Source organism: Colletes gigas, unplaced genomic scaffold (assembly GCF_013123115.1).
Source record: "Colletes gigas isolate AHSC1104 unplaced genomic scaffold, ASM1312311v1 Colletes_gigas_Sc00008, whole genome shotgun sequence".
Taxonomy (NCBI): Eukaryota; Metazoa; Arthropoda; class Insecta; order Hymenoptera; family Colletidae; genus Colletes; species Colletes gigas.
The window spans coordinates 7039977-7059636 of record NW_025106637.1 but is presented as its reverse complement, the minus strand read 5'-3'; the positions used below and the strand labels follow the sequence as shown (position 1 = coordinate 7059636).

General features: G+C 37.8%; 1 protein-coding gene across 1 annotated transcript in view; it reads left to right on the top strand.

The window, feature by feature from the left end:
• The window catches only part of LOC122396695 (furin-like protease 1, isoforms 1/1-X/2), a 213588-nt gene that overhangs the window by 163170 nt on the left and 30758 nt on the right, over positions 1-19660 (top strand). The window contains exons 3-6 of the mRNA XM_043395308.1: positions 14607-14828; positions 14980-15108; positions 17185-17350; positions 18856-19028. Of these exons, the coding sequence (XP_043251243.1) occupies positions 14607-14828; positions 14980-15108; positions 17185-17350; positions 18856-19028 (690 nt within the window). The remainder of the gene's footprint in view (positions 1-14606; positions 14829-14979; positions 15109-17184; positions 17351-18855; positions 19029-19660) is intronic.

Here is a 19660-nt window from a genome sequence, read left to right as displayed (position 1 = left end):
GATTTTCGCGTCGACGGGTGTCGCGATTCGCGAGAAGCGAAAATAGAAAAAAAATTGAAATCACATTTGAGAGGAAATTACGTTCCCGTCGAAGAAAACGCGATTTACCGCAACTTTCGATCAGAAACAGTCTTACCTACTGCGTCCTTGCAACAAATTTCCGGCTTGCAGACTTTCATCGGGCAACTCTTCAAGATTCTGGGTCGTTTTGTCGCTTTACCCTTTAGCAAGTCGAAATCGATGTCCTCGCCGATAGATTCCTTTTCCGTATCCGTTTCGTCAGAGCCCTCGGCAGCTCTCTTCCTCCTTCCTCGACTCTTAAATCTCCTGACCCGGATGGACTTTCCGTCCTTCTTCGGCTCCTCCTTCTCCGATTCCTCCTCTTTCTCTTCCGGTTTCGTGATGATTCTCTGCTGCAACAATTCCTTGGCTGCCGCCACGTCCGCGGGATCGAGTTCCTCCATTTTCGCCGACTCCTTTTTAGAAAAAAAGATCAAACGCTCGTAGTCCGCGTCCTAATAGATAGCGTTCCAAGTAACGTCGCTGAGACGATCCAATTTAGAAAAATTGAAATATTAAACGCATGTTTTCTTATGTATTTGACAGAGCAAAAGTTGTTGAAAGTAATTTGGAAAATTGTTTCGTTTTAGAAAGCCCTATTAATTTCTGCTTCATCACAATATATGAAAACTTCAAGAAGAGAAGCGTTCTATTTTTCTATTACTGCAATTCCAGCTTTCAAGTGAGAAAATCGAGGCCAGTTCACATGAAAGTGCAACCCAAACGTAGATGATTTTTGCGCGTATTGTTCGTCGTGAAAAATGGAAATGTGTACCCAGAGCTAGGAAAATTGTTATTTTTATAAAAAATAAAATCGTGTGTCTAAACCTTTAAAAATAATCCGATTAAGGTTATATTTGGGTGTACATTCGGTGTAAAAATTGTCACTTGTAAGCTGGAATTATTCTATTTTATGGGAACGCTTCAGAGAATCGTCAGACTCGTAATAACGAAATAAAACACAGAACGTCTGATTAGTTTCAATCGACGAGGTCAAATACACTTTTCTACTTTACCGCTTCTATCGTGCGGAAATAATACTGTTCCGCTGCGGCGAGTTCAGGATCGCCCGTAACAGTGCCTCTTGCTTTTGATTTCGATCTCTTCGTTTTCTTCGAAGTTTCCCTTTTTTCCTTTTCCCCGGCCACGCTCTTTGTCGCCACACTTTTCTTTTTATCCTTGCTGTCCTTTTTTCTGCCCTTTGACTCCGACTTTCGCGTACGCACAGGCAGCTCCTCTTGATGGAAATCCCGCAGTAATCGTATTTCTTTCAAACGATTGTCTACCATCTTCTCGAAGCTGCTGCACTTTTCGAAGTACTACAAAGAACGAAAGCACGCTTAAAATACTAAACGATACAAACGTCGAATCGGTCTTGCGATCTTGATGGTTGATATTATACGAGAGCTCATGTTTCTCTAGAAGCTAGAAAGTAGCACACAGCCTTGCAAATACCAATCGATAAATCTTTGAAAGAGTTCGTTGATTCGTTGACGATCGAGAACAATTATTTTCTTACCGTACTTAAATTAGCTCTATCGTTTTTGGTGAACGTCGTGAGTGCCTCTGTGCACTGCAGCAGATATATGCAGCCATTGCAGTTTCCGACTGCAAGCAATTCACCGTAAACGTGGGCATTGATCGCTGTCAAACTGTGATCGCAGATGTGGATCGAAGTCAACGGTTTTCGCACCCCCATTAAAATATCGTAAACTTCCAATAAACCGTTTTTGTTTATGACAAAGAATACCGAGCATCTAGATCTGCTCCAGCAACCACCGCTCAGGTCAGTGTCCGTATCTCTGCACACAGAATTAAATAAAAATCATAGAACGTGTGGATCCTCCTACGAGTTTCGAAAATATTCTAAATTATTTAGAATGATATTTTAACGTTCAGAGGCTTTGAAAATTTATCGTGATAACTCCTTTTATTTCCTTAGGATTGGAAGGTAAACGTAAAGGTTTCTAAAAATTATACCTAGTGCTGAGCAAGCAACCCTCTCTGGTGTCATCCGACCATACTTTGGCGGACCAGTCGCCTATCGTGAGAAAATTCTTCGGCATGGCGGGGTTCCTATCGATGGTAACGACTGGGCCCTCGTAACATTTGAACCTCATAGCCAACTTTTCCACCGGTTTGTCGCTTCTATTGTTTACGTTCACTATTATGCCGTTCTCCATGCCAGCCAGAAACCTGCTGCTGATCGTCGGTTCGAATTGAATCGCCGTAACACCGACCGCTCGGAACCTGTCCATTCTCGTTGGATCCTCAAGGTCCATCACGATGCTATTCGTCGGGCTCCTCATGAACCTGATGTCCCACCACTTGATCGTGCCGTCGATGGACGACGAGAAGAACTCGGAATTGGCCTTGGAAGTGATCCAAAACGCCTGGGTCGCCGGGTATCTTTGAATAGACAATGAAAGAGAAGGAGGGAACGGTGACTCAGAATTCAGAATTTTATCCGTGGAAAGTGTAGGGAGAGCAAGTTTTCTTGTCACGTAAACAAGGGAATCTTTAGACTTCGAAAGGAGGAAAAGTTAAACGTCCTTCTATTTACGTAAAATTAATAAGAAAGTACTGGAGCACTCCAATAATTCGACTTCTTAAATTTACAGTGTTATTTTATATTTTAGAGTTAGAGACGAATAAAGTTGATCATTAATAAGAGATTAGAGCGTTAATTTCGTAGAATTGAAATTGATTTACAGAATTTTATTCTCTCTAAAACTGAAATATATATTGTAAATAAAGCGTACTCGTGACTGTGGAAAGGATGAGACGTTTCCACTGGTTGATCGTTTGTTCTAATATCCCAGCTGCATACTTGACCAGACTTAAGTCCGCTAACCAACAATGAGGGATCGTGGGGATTAAATTCAACCGCCATTAATGGGGAAGGTGATTTCAGTGCACTCAGAGCTCTGTTGGGATTTTCTATGAAAGAAGAATAGGATTATGTTTAGAGCAGAATAATGACCAACGATATTATTTTACTAGGTTATAAATGAATTAGAATATTTCTGCGCAAGTTTACGATAATAAATGAATCCCGTAATTTTTAGTTCGATAATGTAACATTTAAAGAAGTATATTCATCCTTGCAAGAAGATGTCTTCTTTTAATTATTGCTTTCTTGAGTCTATTTTATAATTCATTGAATTTGGTCAATAGTGGCCACTGAATATTTAACGATACGATAGAAAAAAGCTTCCGAAAAAAAATATTCAACAAAGGAGTAGTCCAAGTACCGATGTCCCATACGTAGGAGGACGGACTCGCGTGAGAGGGTTGTTCTTCGAATTCCGCGAAGGAGTACGCAGCAGCCAATCGATTCGAGCTGTTCGGGGACCAAGAAAGACTTCTGATTGGTCTCACGTTCGACTGTGGATCTTCGTACGAGTTTCTAATCCTAATTAAAAAGGAAAGCTTAGAGGAGTGGAGAACGAGGCTCCAATAAAAAGGAATCTCGATCGTCCGGCCCTTTGACGTTGCAAGCACGCGAAGTATACAGGGTGTTCGGCCACCCCTGGGAAAAACTTTAATGGGGCATTCTAGAGGCCAGAATAAGACGAAAATCAAGAATATCAATTTGTTGATTGAGGCTTCGTTAAAAAGTTATTAAAAAATTAAATTAAAAAATTTTAAATCGTTCTAGAAAAATTATTTTTGGTTGCAAGGGTCAATTACAATCATTTTTGGTCAATAGACATACCATCGAAATCCTGCGCACTTTCGAGAAAAAAATTCTTTACCGAATATGTTTGACCATACCTTGACATGTTTCCCTGAAATTTTTCGGTGAAAAACAAAGTTTTCAAATCGTTCTGAAAAAATTATTTGCAGTTGTAGGAGTCAATTACAATCATTTTTGGTGAATAGACATACCCGTAAAATCCTACCCAATTTCGAGACAAAAATTCAAGAAGATGCAAAATTTGTCGACAAAATTAAAAAATTTCAATTCGTTCTGGAAAAATTATTTTCAGTTGCGGAGGTTAATTATAATCATATTTGTTGAATAGACATACCCCCGAAATCCTACCCACTTTCTAGAAAAAAATTCGAGAAGATGTGAAATTTTTCGACAAAATTAAAAAATTTCAAATCGTTCTGGAAAAATTATTTTCGATTGCATGGATCAATTACAATCATTTTTTGTGAATAGACATACCCGTGAAATCCTACCCAATTTCGAGACAAAAATTCAAGAAGGTGCGTAATTTTTCGACAAAATTAAAAAATTTCAAATCGTTCTGGAAAAATTATTTTCAGTTATAGGGGTCAATTACAATCATTTTTGGTCAATAGACATACTATCGAATTCCTGCGCACTTTCGAGAAAAAAATTCATTACCGAATATGTCTGACCATACTTTGACATGTTTCCCTGAAATTTTTCGGTGAAAAAAATGTTTTCAAATCGTTCTGAAAAAATTATTTGCAGTTGTAGGAGTCAATTACAATCATTTTTGGTGAATAGACATACCCGTAAAATCCTACCCAATTTCGAGACAAAAATTCAAGAAGATGCAAAATTTGTCGACAAAATTAAAAAATTTCAAATCGTTCTGGAAAAATTATTTTTCGTTGCGGGGGTCAATTACAATCATTTTTGGTCAATACATATACCCTCGAAATTCTAACCATTTTCTGAGAAAAATATTCTTTACCAAAAATATACTGTGTGGCCGGAAATGTTTCTATAACTTTTTAAAGATGCCTCCATCAACAAATTAGTGTTCTTGATTTTCGTCTTATTTTGGCCTCTAGAATCCCCCATTAAAATGTTTCCCAGGGGTGACCGAACACCCTGTATGTGTATCGGGAAATCGATATCTCGATAAAGCACTCGTGTCATAGTCCAGACAAAAGATTTTGGCCGTTAAAGCGCACCAAGCAGCTTTCCATACCAAACTGTGTAGCTCGTAAAACGAGTTATTAATATCGTGAGATTTATATCTGACGTGAAGTCGTCAGAAATACGTTGTATCGAACGCGATTTGCATCCCTTATGCGTTCAGGTTTCCGTTCGATTTTAAACAAAGATTCTTTAATTCTATACACAAAGCGTCTTTCATACGTATAGAATTTCGAAGCATTTTCTATTAAAAATTAAAATGTTTTTGTTGGAAATTTTCAGTTAGCATTGTTACTTTGGAATGTACCTTATGTCATACTCCTTTACCAAAGGCGTTGGAATCAAGTCGTCGAAGTAATTGTCGTGGATATTCACCGCGTTGTTTTGAAATACACAGTGCTCCATTAGCTACGTACAGAGTTACTGCGTGTGAATTTTTTAAAGCATCTGTCATGTTCGTTGAAACGAACACGTGAATGTAAAACATAGGGTATCGATGATGGCAGAAATTAAAATGTTTTATACGAAAATTGCCATAAAACTAATTTTGGTTGCAATGGAGAAAACTCACCGGCATAAGGTGTGTCATACTTAAAATCCAATTGTCTTCTCTTTCTGCGCGTCGTCGAAACCCATGTACGGCTTCGTTATCCCTGGGATTGATTTCTCTTGGCCAGCCACCCTCCTCGTGCAATACTCCTGTATTTTTCAAGCACTTCCTTACTGTTTGCACCTGATATTAAATCGTCTGTATTATCGATCTCTTCGATACACTGCTTGCAATTAATTGCAAACCCTTAGAAAGAACATCAACTGACACTTCAACATTGAAACTACCCCCCAAAATTATGAAAGACGTAAATGTTTTTTTATCTATCTAGTTCGATGTGAAATTGTATCTTTTTTTTTGGTAAACTTTCAAAATTAATATTTCACGATGCAACAGTGACCTAAAATTGCATCCACGTAGATTTTGATGTTATTTCATAAATCTCCTGGACATTCATTGCTATTGTTTGAAAAAAAAATTTGTTTTTCACTGTGCCCAAACGAAACGAAAGGCTTTTAAAATGTGCACATACGTACACCAGCCTGTTATTTAGATTGACCAATTTTCGGACAGCAGACACATGATTTGTAGAATACATTTATAAAATGCGATGATTGACTACACTGGACGTGCCATAAATATCTTGTGGAAATTATTGCTCGCCGGTAACTAAATTTTATACCCTGAATATGAACGTCAGCCAAGAAAATAACACGTTCGAAATATTTTTCAGTATATCTATGTGCAAAATCTAATATTGTCGATTGGGCGTATTCTTTGTTACTCGATCAGTATAGTACGCGCGTTGAACTCTTATCAGCTTTCGACCTATGTACTCGATAACCACAACTACTAAATTTCCGTACACGATACGTGCTGAGCATTCGAACCTCAGCATTGGAAAAATTTAGTTGCTGTGCATAGAAAAATAATTTGCATTTCAAATCCTCCATTAATCAATTCATTATGATCAAACACTTTTAATGGTGAAACATATTTAATTGTCAACACTTGAAAATTGAAAGATATTGAATTATACAAACATATAATATTTAATAACAAATGTATCAGGTTTCCCATCTAAAGTCGAGAATAACAGAGTATCAAATAAATAGTTACAATAAATTGCCTTTAATACCAGAGATTGCAAAATTTCGATCCCAAAAATAATTCTTAAAAATTCAGTTTCACGTTGAGTTCAATTTTTGAATAATGAATTAATTGTCTTAATATTTTAATCGCGAATTATTCAGCGTAATAAATTCAACATCTTGCAATGTAAATCGACAAAAGCTTTTAACGTGATTCGAAAGCAAGCTGACGTTGAATTTGAGTGTTTAATATGCACTAAAATTTCCCAAAGTGTTAGTCTATTTCGTGATCGAACTTGGATCCAGGTATTCTTCGGTTTGACCCGGTTCGATCAAACACTTCCGACAAGTGTTCGGCAAAAATGACAATTCAGGTTTAAGGTTAGCCATCGCGTTACTGTTAATAGTATTACCTCGTGAGCCGCGATTTTCTTGCATGCCTGCACGTGAACATCGCATTCCTTGTGAACGACGTAATTCTCTATTACCGTTGGATCCGGCCAGATCTGTTCTTGGGCGACAGGAAAGATGTTCTGGAAGACGCATTGCTTACCAAACTCAGATCTCCGTTTAATGTACGAGTATCTGATCAACGTGTCCGCCATCGAATCCCGCCAATTACGTACACGTTATATAAATTACAAAATAAAACGTCCAGCAAAAATAAAATATAAAAAAGTTCGCGATAAAAAACCCCCAAGACGTTTGGACTCGACGGCCGTCCGAACCAGACTGATCGATCACGCTTGATCGAAACACAAGAAAATCGAAACAAGATATACATAGAATCGACGCTTAGTAAAAAAATATATGCAAAACTCCAATGAAAATAATATTTTTTGCTCGAGCAAGATTTGATCGGATATTATGGACAGTAAAAAAGTAATTCGTCTACGCTGATTGGATGAAATAGGTGTTAAATTCTGTGAATCATTTTAAATGTTCAAATATTGTCCCTTCAATATTTGATGTTACGAATTTGAATGAGCGATTAAACGCTGCCCAAAGTAACTAATTCAACTCCGCGATAGTTTATTGAAACACTAAATGGGAAGCACTATATTACTGAATATTAAACCGAGCGGCGCCGTACATTAATTATCGCATGCAGTAATTATTATACGATTTCCGGAAGTATTTTGCTTCTGCGGAAAATTATAATGCATTATTGAGTAACTTAAACCGCGATCAAATTATACGATCGACGGTATCTAGTTAAGTTACGCATTTATCTCTATCGAAGCGTCAGCTTTTCGTTAAAGAAATTCGTGAAATAAAAATTTATTGTATATCAGAAGTATCGTGGGATTATACTTTTCATTCGTTTGTCAAATCGTCTCTCAGTATTGGCTCTTTTGGAGTCGCGAAGAACTCTCGAAGCTTTTGCCGCCTTCGAGAGCATTACCGATTCCTTCGTGCCGCTAATTTCTTTCTGGCGTCGGACATTCAATTTTCGCCCGATTCGCTCGGAATCCACTTTATGGAATTACCATCATCATGTCTTGGCCCCCAGCCCTATCACGGTTACCATTATCTCTTCGTGACCTTCCACAATTTCTGCTATCTGCACATTGCAATCCAGAATACGCCAATCAATGCTTTCGCACGGAACCGTAAATCGCATAAATCGCGCGAAGAGCTCTCTTCCTAGTAAATCACATTCGACGCATTCCGGTCGACATCGTGATCGATTGAGCCGTGAATGTGGTAATGCGCAAATCAGAATGGACCTGGAGCCTGACAATGATCCGTACTAGAATTCTCTCGAACAGTGTCCAACGGAATCACGCGTAAAATATCTCCTCGATCGTTCGCCAGACGCTGGACGTAACAATTTTGGTTATTCGTTTTAAAAAAGAAACTACCAAGCAAGCAAGTCGAAGAAATTAAAAGCAAATTAATATATGTAAATGGACGTAACATTTTGGACACCAGTCTCTAATCAATTAACTCGAAATCGAGCAATTAAGTACAGTATCGCGCGAAGAATAATACTTTCCCGACCCGCGAACAGTATTTCGTGTCATAAATGCATCTCGTGTCAGGCAGCAACCTTCGATGCTATAAATCATCCTCATCGATAACGACGACTGGTCATCGATCATGGCTCGCGATTAATATTGGCAGTAAATAGGTTGCAGTTTCTTACACAAACACCGACCGCCGGAGCTTCCGACGTCCTTTCGAAGTTTCGATTTAGTTTGAAGAGGCGACGCTGGGACTTCGCGCAGTTAATTACAAATTCAGCAATCAGCTCACACATGGCTGCCCGGATCGCATAAGCCGACACAAGAATATCCCTAATGAATCGACCGTGGTGCAGATCGATCGATCAATTAGTCTCGTAGGTGACTTTGTATCAGCATTATACTGATATACGAAATTATACTCGATTATCTTTTGAGCGACATTTGCAAAATATAATTAATTCTTCGTATAATTATCCAAATTTCCAACAAAATTATTGTTGATACAATTTCAATTTTTCCTCTGCTAATGTTTGTATCTTTATTGCACAAATTAAAATTTACATGGTTGGAAAGATGAATTCTTTTTTTGCTGTCTCTCGAGGCTACTCGACAGGAGGGTCGATTAAATTAGAATTAGTCCTAAAGATTTCGAGAGCCATTGTAGGAAACCAATGTATGATAAAACATTATGAGCACCCAGAGCTTGTCAAGTAAAATGATTTTAATTTAATTTGGGAACGTCTTGTAAACGGTTTGCTATTGCATGTACATCGTACGCCGACGTATTCGGTAACTTACAAAACGGAATTTATCGGGGAATGCCTTTGCCAGAGTGTTCTACAGCCGTGTAAACCAAACTGATGATGAATCGGATCGATCAGTGTCTGCGTATGTCGAGCCACATATCAAAGATGAACTCGCCACTCGGAACTAAAGCAATTTAGGAATAGATTCCAAAATGTCCTATAGCATCGGCGGCTCAAGCAGAATTTGATAGTTTCTGCGCGAGGTGTACGTCAATGAAATTCCAAAGTGCTGTGCATTTAGGGAATAATTAAACATTTATCGAAGTAATGGATCAAAAATTGAATATTCTTTCAAGGCGTGAAATTAAATTCCTCGAACAAAGCAACGTGGTAACTCGTACTATGTTAAAATTTTAAACTTGAAATTAAAGTTAAAATTCACATTGCGTTTCCTTCGAACTGAAGACAGAAACAAACACTATGCAGCCACTTTCAATCACCACTATAGAATCAAAATTTTAGTAATTATTTTCGAATAGTATTTATCCTATTCAATTCATTATGCCGCCACGATAATCGACCTATTTTTTGCACCCAATTCGGTGTTTACACAATACCATATTTCCGAATGTATCAGTTTTAAAGGCCAGTCGAATGAAATAAATAACTCGAGACAAATCCAAGGAACAGTTAACCTCGAATGCAGTAAATCTCTCCGTTCGCTCTGAGATCAAGATTTATACGGGAAGGGGAAATAAATACAAAGTCTGAAGGAGCAATTGGTCTAGACAATCTGAAACAGGAGAAAGAAAAAATGTGAGCTTCTTGTCGAAAAATACTCGTTGCAGAAGATGTTGGCGTTTTTATTTCGGAAGGTAAAGTTTTCGTATCAGATAATATGAGTGACGTCTCGACTTGCCTCGAAAATGCTCGGTATCGTCGTTTCTGTCGGATAAGCTACCCCATTAAAAACAGATTTGTCCGACAGTAAGTTGGCAGTTTTAAAGAAACGAAGCAATACTATATCGCGATACTTTTTAACAAGGCGCCGTTTGTATTAAAGACACGTAGTATCGTCGCGTTAGTGGCACAATAACTGTCGTCTTCGACTTTTATTGTATTTTTGTTACTCGCGAAACCTTGTAAACGAGTGGTAAATATTTTATATTCCCCTTATTTAAGACGATTCTCAGAAAAGCTTTCTTCTTGTTAGACAAAGAAAAAAGAAGTGTATATGTAAATAAAAATAATGCATTAGCAGTAAATTAAGTTTTATTAGGCTGCTCAAATAGTTAAGTAAAACTGAAATCTATGCGATAGGTATCCTCAAAAGGAAATTTGACGCTGAATAAAATCAAGAAGCCACTTATGCAACACAACAATGTGAAGAACAAAGCCCAATTGCAGTCATCTCTGTGTCAAAAATACAAATTACAAGAAACGAAAGGTTCATCTTCGAGAAATACGTTTTCCACTACGAAAATATTGTGTGGTTCCTTGAAGACTCCATTTCATAAACATACAGCTCTGAATAGATCATTGGATGGTGTTAGAAAACGGGATACTTGCGATACAATTAAACAGCAAATTGTAATACTAAGAAGACATTTGTCGAATCATACTTTCTCTCAGGAACCATCTATTCATCAAAGAGTATTGAATCGAGCACGTATTAATAATCATATGGAAAAGCGAAATGTTTTCAAACTTGTAAAAAGACGGCCCTATCAGTTTGAACAAAATTCAAAATCAGATAGTCAAAAATGTTCCAGAAAAGAAGTTCCTACAACTTACCAGCAAACTGTTACGAACAACTGTCAAGCAAGTTCGATAAAATCAGATCAGGTTCCCGGTAATTATCAGCAGACTTTCGCAAACAACCATCAAACATGTTCGAGGCGAACAAACGAAGTTCCCATCAAATGTCAGCAAACTTCCACGAACGATTGTCAAGCGTCTTCGAGAACGTCAGAACAAGTTTCCAGCAACGTTCAAAAAACTTTCAGACACGATTGTCAACCATGTTCAAGAAAACCACGTCAAGGTTCCAGCGATTGTCAGCAAGCTTGCACAAACAACTGTCAAATGCCTTCAAGAACATCAGAACACGTTTCCAGCAACTTTCATCAAGTTTCCGGTCACGACTGCCAAACATATCCAAAACAAACAAACGAAATCTCTAACAATTGTCGACAAACTTGCACAAACGATCAACAAACGCCTTCGAGAACATTACAACAAACGTATTCAAGGGGAACAGATCAAGTTGCTGGAGGTTGTCAGCAAACTTGCACAAATCACTGTCAAGCATCTTCAAACTCGTCAGGACAAGTACCCAGCAATGTTCAACAAGCTTCTAAAAACGATTATCAAACGTGTTCAAGAGGAACAAACGAAGTACCTGGCTATTGTCAGCAAACTTGCACAAATCATTATCAACAGTCTTCACAGACGTCACAACAAGTTCCCAGCAATGTTCAGCAAACTTCTAGACACGATTGTCAAACGTATTCAAGAGGAACAAACGATGGGCCTAATTATTGTCAGCAAACTTGCACAAACAACCACCAAATGCCTTCGAAAACAGTAGAACAAGTTCCCAGCAATGTTCAACAAACTTCCAGCCATGATTGTCAACAAACTTGCACGAATCAGTGTCAAACGCCTTTAAACTCGTCGAACATTTCCGGAAACGACTGTCAAAGATATCCACAAAAATCAGAAGTTCCTACCACTCATCAGCAAAATTTCACACGCGAATGTTACTTCTCGCAACGCCAACCTGTCCAAACTGAATGCATTACCCCACCAGGGAGCCAGAAGTTGGATGAAATGCCTAGAAAACGCAAAGCATCAGATTCGGTTGAATCAGGCTGTCCATCAGAAACAAATATTTCTCAAACATACAATACCGTGAAGCTTCCCGAATCATCGAGACACGATTGCAATAACTTGGAGTCGAACTTATCGGAAGGTGTACAGCCTGATCCACCACCACCACAGCCTGATCATTGGTCCCAGAAACGACCATCACGCAAGAAACGTTACACGCGATTCAACGAACCCGCTCCTATAGTGTTCATTCCTTATCAGAAATCAGGCAGACGCAAACCGAAGAAAGAAATATCAGCATCGAGAGATTCAGTGAAGTGTCCATTAGTGAGTTCATCCGTCAGTGATGACGTCGAGCTGAAAAAATGCGAGTATGTTAAAAAACGAAAACACTCGTCCTCGCCTAAGTGCGTAACTTCGTTTGATAAAACTTACCAGGAATACTTTCAGCTTCCGCGAGCGACCAAAACGAACGAAGAGCTGAGAAGTGAAGCGAATTTCGCTGCATACGGAAGCAGCTCGTACGCGAAACCGAAGGAACAGTTCACTATAACGGACGTGAATAATACCAAGCCAAACGTATCGAGTCTGAAGTATCGTCTGACCAAGTGTCCAGCCGTCAAAGAATTATGGCAAAGCGGGGATCGTAAATTGCCCAAAATAAACATGAAAACCGAAGAGATACCAGCGAAAACGCAACGTAGAGATCCACCATCGCGCAAGAAGATCCAACGGTTTAAAAGCAGCGGGGAATGGAGGAACCAAAAATATCTAATCCGATTAAGGATTTACATGTCGAAGAACAGTCTCGATCCGCGTTTGCCGACGATAGCTGAGACGAGACATCGTGCTTTCTCGAAAATGGATGCAACGAGATCCGTCTGAAGCTTGGCGATGTTTAGACGTTGGATCGTATCTCTGTCCAGGAACTAAAAAGAACAAGAGTGACGGAAATGAAGGGAAACGTGGGCGAACGAAAACATGTTTGTCCATCCGATTGTAACAGCCGAATACGTAGCCAGAATTAATAAACTATAGCGGACGTTTTATTCAATTTCTCGTAGAATTTTTAATTTCGTCGGTGCATAGCGTTTTCATCGTAAAAGCTATCCATTGTTTTGTCGCCAAGGTGGTGTTGTCTCTTAATTAAGCCACGTGTAACGTAAAAATCAACAAACAGATAAAAAGAGCGTGCCCGGTATGGGTAAATTTTATTGTTTTTGGTTTGTTGCTTTTTCTGCGGCGGTTCTGACGTGAGCGGGGCTTATCTGTTCAAACTGGCACTGCAAAACAAAATGTACATAAAGGAATGAGGGAATCCTCAGTGATTACGTAGAGTCGCGGTGGACATATCTGTGACTGAAATAAATTAGTACGAAGCCCCGTGTCCCGAGTTTCGCACAAAATCGTAAAATGTTTATCTACGCGTGTAATAAAAAAATAATTACGGAACGTTCTAAAACTGCAATTTATGCACAAAGTATTATTTCTGCTTTTCTAAAAATTATTTAACCAAATACTAAATAATAACGATGAAAATATAACGTGTGCTGTTCTTCGATCATTGATCGTTCTTCTCGATATATGATCGAGACATTTAAAATTCCATGGACGGGAACAAATGTGCAATTTTAAAGAATGCAGTCCAATTTGTCACACGGAAAGAAATATGTAGTAAGAAGGCTGCCCGTAACGGATGTTGTCAACTTTTCGCATTTATCGTCTCCCTTCGTCGTACGTTTTCACTTTTCCGTATCGCCATACTAAGGAACAAACTTGTGCATCAAATAATCTGACTTTACGAGCAACGTGCACTTTTGTCTCGATCCGGAAATGACAAATCCTTTGTTCTTAATGAAAAAGCCAACCAAATGTGAAACGTTTCTGTTCCAGGTTCATGTTTGCACAATGAAAACATTCTTTTACGATTTTCTTTCTTTTACAGAAACCTTTGTTCGAGTCGAGTTAACAAACGTATATCCTATGACACAAAACACTTCTTGTTATTAAATTAATGTAGTAATTCCCGTTCTTCGATTCTCTTGTATCTGACAAATAGAAATAGATGAATTTATTAAATAAAAAATTTCTTTAAGATTTCATACCCCCCTGCAAATTAAATACAAACACGTAACCTGTTTATAAGATTCTGTGTATGAAGTTTTTGATTCGAGAAATTCTACTAAGTTTTACGAAAATTAGGAAACGTATCTGTGCTTTTCTGCTCCAGCAACGAGACAGGGTAGAATAAATCTTGGTAAATATTATTCCAACGGGCAAATGTACAAGCTCCTGTCTCCTCGTGAATTACATTGTCTGTGGAAAACGGATGAATCATAAAGGGTAAATTATATACCCGTAGGAAGCAGCCAGTCGCATTCAGGAACAATGATCCTCGTTAAAATTCATTCGTTGCCGGCGCATAGAGCGGGTCGAGCTAGATTCCGCGATTATGGGACAAACATATTAATACGAGATTGTTCTTTTCTGCAGATAGTCGACGACTGGTACCACATGGTGCACACATCGGTGGTGAAGAGGTCCACGGAACCGCATCTCGGGATACACCAGAGGCTAATACAAGACCGCAGGGTGCGTCGTGCAGAACAGCAGCGGGTAAAGTCACGAACGAAACGAGACCTGATAATCAAACGCGGCCCGTCCAACCTGCAGACCATTCTGAATGACGAAAGGTGGCCCCAAATGTGGTATTTGGTTAGTTACTTTCAAAATAATTGTTATTTCCATCGTCGAGTTTAATGGATTGATCTGACAAACGAAATTTAACAGCAGTTTCATGAATTTCTAAGTAGACGTTTGACAGAGACAGTTCTATTAAAATGAAATTATCGATAATATGTTTCAGAATAGGGGGAACGGATTGGATATGAACGTACAGGAAGCTTGGGCGGATGGAATTACAGGACGTGGTGTCGTGGTCACGATTCTCGACGACGGATTGGAAAAGGATCATCCCGATCTCTGTAGAAATTACGTAAGTTCTTTTATTTACTATCCTCGGGAAGCTATATTGAACGCGGGCATTGTTGTATAATATTTACCAACTGGAAAGTATACCAGCTGATGAGTTACACCATTAATAAAAACGATAATACGCGATGAAAATGAACAAATATCTAGAACAACCGAATAAAAATGAAGAATATGGGAAAACTACTGTATCTGGCATTCCTAGTTTAAAATGTCAAATCGAAATCATTTACAAAATCCAGGAACGAATCATTAATACCTGTCGATCGTAATAATGCTTTATTAGTCGGAAAATTTAAACTGCCCCGACGGTGCAAAGAGAAGCTCCGTTTTTGAGTAATTTCTCGAGATTCGTCTATCTCTGCGCAAAGATCAAAGGCCAACAGCGGCTTTGAGGCAAACAGAACGAACAAGAGGGATGGTAAGCTGCAAAACAGGGACACGTACGAATGTTCAAATGGTCCTAAAAACCATCCCACCACTTAGTGACTTCTGTGAGTTGCCCGACATACTAAACGTCAAATTCCTAACTAGTTACGGATGAAAGTTATCGCGATATAGCGAATTAATTACGACATTCGCGGATTTGGCTGCAACGTGGTTGAAGAGCGATAGAAGAGATGCGAAAGAACGAGCAACGGAGATTCAATGAAAGAGCCTGTACCGAGCTATCGATGTTACTAGTGGAATTCAGAATCAGCCAGCGAGTCAAAGAGCAATCTTGAACCACACGCGGACTGTGTGTTTGCTAGTGGATGACCGAGGTTAATAAGGCAACCGCAGAGAAATGCGTGTAGAGCTCTACAATCTTGCAGTAGACACGGAAGTCCATGGTCAGACGCGGCTGATTACTCCAATATTGATCTAAATGATGTACATATAGGCCTGATATCTACCTCGATCAAATAAAAGCCACCACCAGTAAATTGAAACTATATCGCTCGATACACAGGAGCAGCCAAGAGTACAAAAATAATAAACAAAAATCATGTCAGTTTTAAATAAGCTACTTCATTCGGAACAAAGACAATTATATCATCTATGAATATGAATAAAAATTGAAATAATAATAATAATATAATAGTAATGATGCCTCACTAGAAAGTATAGAGTACTAACAGTTCATGAATGCAATAAAAATCCTTATTGGTCCTCGATAAAACAAAAATTAAGAATCGAATGTCTAAATTATTAATAATCTAGAAAACGTAGATTATGAATGTGAAAACATGTAAAATATGAAATAAGATAACTTTTGTATAAATTTGTTTTTGGATGAAGCATATATGAAGTAACGATGGATCGAAGGAAATTAATGAGCCTGATAGAAATATTTTATGTCCATGAGACCCGGTTGAGCGTTCAGGTGTAATTTCGTGCGAAAGGGGATGAGAACTGTAATATCGGACTCGAAACTTTGAAACAATCTCTTGTAAACCGCCCGAAGGAAAAAGCAATTACATCGAAATCAGTAGGAAATCGATATTCCAAGCAAACTTCGTAAAATTGTAGCCAAGGTGTATTCACTAATTCCAAAACTAGTTCACTCGGTATTGACTTGCCAACTTATCGCTTCATTCCCCCTATCTCAGTGAAAATCAGTAATTTAAGCAAAACAAAGCAGTCTGTTGCACGATCTGACATAGTGCTAAAAATCGATCATTCCGATCACGATGAATTTAAAATTATCTTCTTTTATTACACTCGTTATGAGAACAAAATATTCTAGTATGTTATGTATGATGATACTTGTTAAAATATGGTAATTAACTATGACTTCAAATTATTTTGAGTTTGATAGACTTGCTAAATAAACACTTGGCATAATTTTAAAACAAACTTAGTTCCATCTGTCGTGTTAAAATTAAAATAATTTTTTAAACTAAACATTTTTCAATTTAAATATTTGAATATATTTCGCGTATAAAAAATATATAATTGTATTGAAAGGGGTTGTTGTATCTTGAAAATACTCAAATATGACAACAGAAAAAATGATATAAAATATAGTGAGTATAATTACGTAACGAAGGAAGTTTAAAGCATACGATTCACACGAAGAATTTAATTATGATTCCAGGATCCGCAAGCTAGCTATGACGTTAACAATCACGACGAAGATCCCATGCCAAGGTACGATCTGTTAGACAGTAATCGACATGGAACCAGATGCGCTGGTGAAGTTGCTGCAACTGCTAATAATTCTATCTGCGCTGTCGGCGTCGCGTTTGGAGCTGGCGTGGGTGGTAAGTCTATTCAATAAATCGAATTCAACCCCTCGAACCAAAAGATAAAAGTATTGTGTATTTTTTTTTACAATTTTCTGTTAGTACGACGTTTCGGGAACATTTAAAAATATTACATTGGAATCTAAATTTCTGTCTGTGAAACCCATATTTTCTTCATCGATTTGCATTATTTCATAAATCTCAGTTTTTTGCTCCACCCACATTCGTAATCTATGAAAGTTGCTTTTTGACAACATGAAACAACTCTAAGAATTATTTGTATCCTACAATAATTTTTTTCAACATTTTTGAACGTAAGACAAATAAGAAAGTTTCAAATTAATTAGAAAAGTCCTTTAAATAATTTGTTGAAGTCAACAAGTGCTTGATACTATTGCAAACATACAACAATGGACAGAAATTTTTATTCGTAATCCACAAATTGGTATTATTTGTTTCGTTGCTCGTTTTTAATATTTCTGTATTGTCGTTTTACGATTCCGTGACTATTTCATCTTCGATGATACGCGTCCTTTATAAAACAGATCGTAATTAATAAAGAGGGAGACTAATTTGGAGCACACAGGTAACCATCTGCACGTTGTGCAAATTTAACAAGATTTGCTAGTATATTGTCACGTAGACTCAAATTGGGAGGACGAAATTAGCCTCGATTCCGTAATTGGTAGCAAGTTCAAAACTGTAACCGATGCAGTAACCGGTAGTAGCCTCGCCTCTAGTTAGGGACAATATGCAACAGTGGCGAAACTGCTTATTACAAACGTGCTTTGAAACCAATAATATAAATCTATATATTATAATTAAATTCTAACTACGAACGAAACGTTACAAAAATTACCATGTGTATTAATCGTCAAATAATTTAGCGCAGCAATAATTAACAATATAATACAATTTTAATAAATTCATTTATTTTTCATAAAAATACACGTATCGTTTGGTTTTTAACCCTCGCCTGATAGTGTGGGCTCAAAATTACCCTTACTGTTTCTATTAAATTTCAGTAAACAGTTAACTGTAATAATTAAACGGATTCTTTATTGCCAAATCTTTAATTTAATTTTTAAATTTTAATTTTAAGCTAATCTTGGTAAATTCTTGGTCAATTCTTGCTAAGTAAACTAAAGTTTAATATAAAATAAAGACAAAAAAATAGATTTTTAAAGAACACGATCTTCTGCCACATTTTATTCTATATACTGTTGTTTCTATTTCTTAATACTAATTACTGATTCTATCCTACCGACTATTTTTGCTTCGATTATTTCATTATTGAATTACAAAAGTAATAAAATATTTCAGCGTGATTTTCCTGCACATTCGTTTGTATTTTTTTTATCAAGGTTGATCACCTTAACGTTTATGTAAGAAGTATTCCACTCTACCAGTCGAGGGTCAAATAAAACACAGAAGTACGACAAGAAGTAAATATCTGAAAACGAAATTCGAGCACGACACGGGCAATTTAATTAAAGATTTCTCGTTTTGCTTTCGTCGCGCAGGGGTGAGAATGTTGGACGGAGACGTAACCGACGCTGTCGAAGCCAGGTCACTGAGTCTGAATCCTCAGCACATCGACATTTACAGTGCCTCCTGGGGGCCGGATGACGATGGAAAAACCGTCGATGGCCCCGGTGAACTTGCCACTAGAGCTTTCATCGAAGGAATCACGAAGGTTAGTAAATATTCTGCAACGTTACATCGCGCCGTATAATTTCGACGAATTCGAATGCATTTCAACCGTCAATGATGAATTTTTTTTTTTTAAACTTACAAATTACAAGGAAAATCATGAGTGCAAACTCGGTAAACGCGATCGAAGAGTTTAATAAAATACTAAATTCACGTTGCTCCCCAAATATCCATGGACTTCAAAATTAATAAAATCGAATAAAAATTGTAATTGTAGAACGTTATTTATCTATTATTCAAAGGTACTCGTTTAATTACCACGTAACAATCACTCTTTCGCCAAACTGAAATAAAAATAATACGTTTGCCTGGGATTTCACGCGATCTATCTCAATTTCCGTATTCAATCTCTGTTTCCTTTTTGTGGTCGTTCTTTGAACTACCTTATTGACGAGTAAAGTTTCTAAATCTCTTTACGAGTTCTCTGAGAGTCTCGTCGGAAAACGGAAAGTTCGTTACATATTTCGTTTGTGATACAAGAAAAATCTCATCTAACCGCCGCGACAGTATCGCCAGATCTGTTTCCCGGAATGAAATTCACAGAAATGTATCACCTGAAAGCGTTCCTCGAATCTCTGCGGGGCGACAATAGAAAAGCAGCTACCTCGTTGTTAT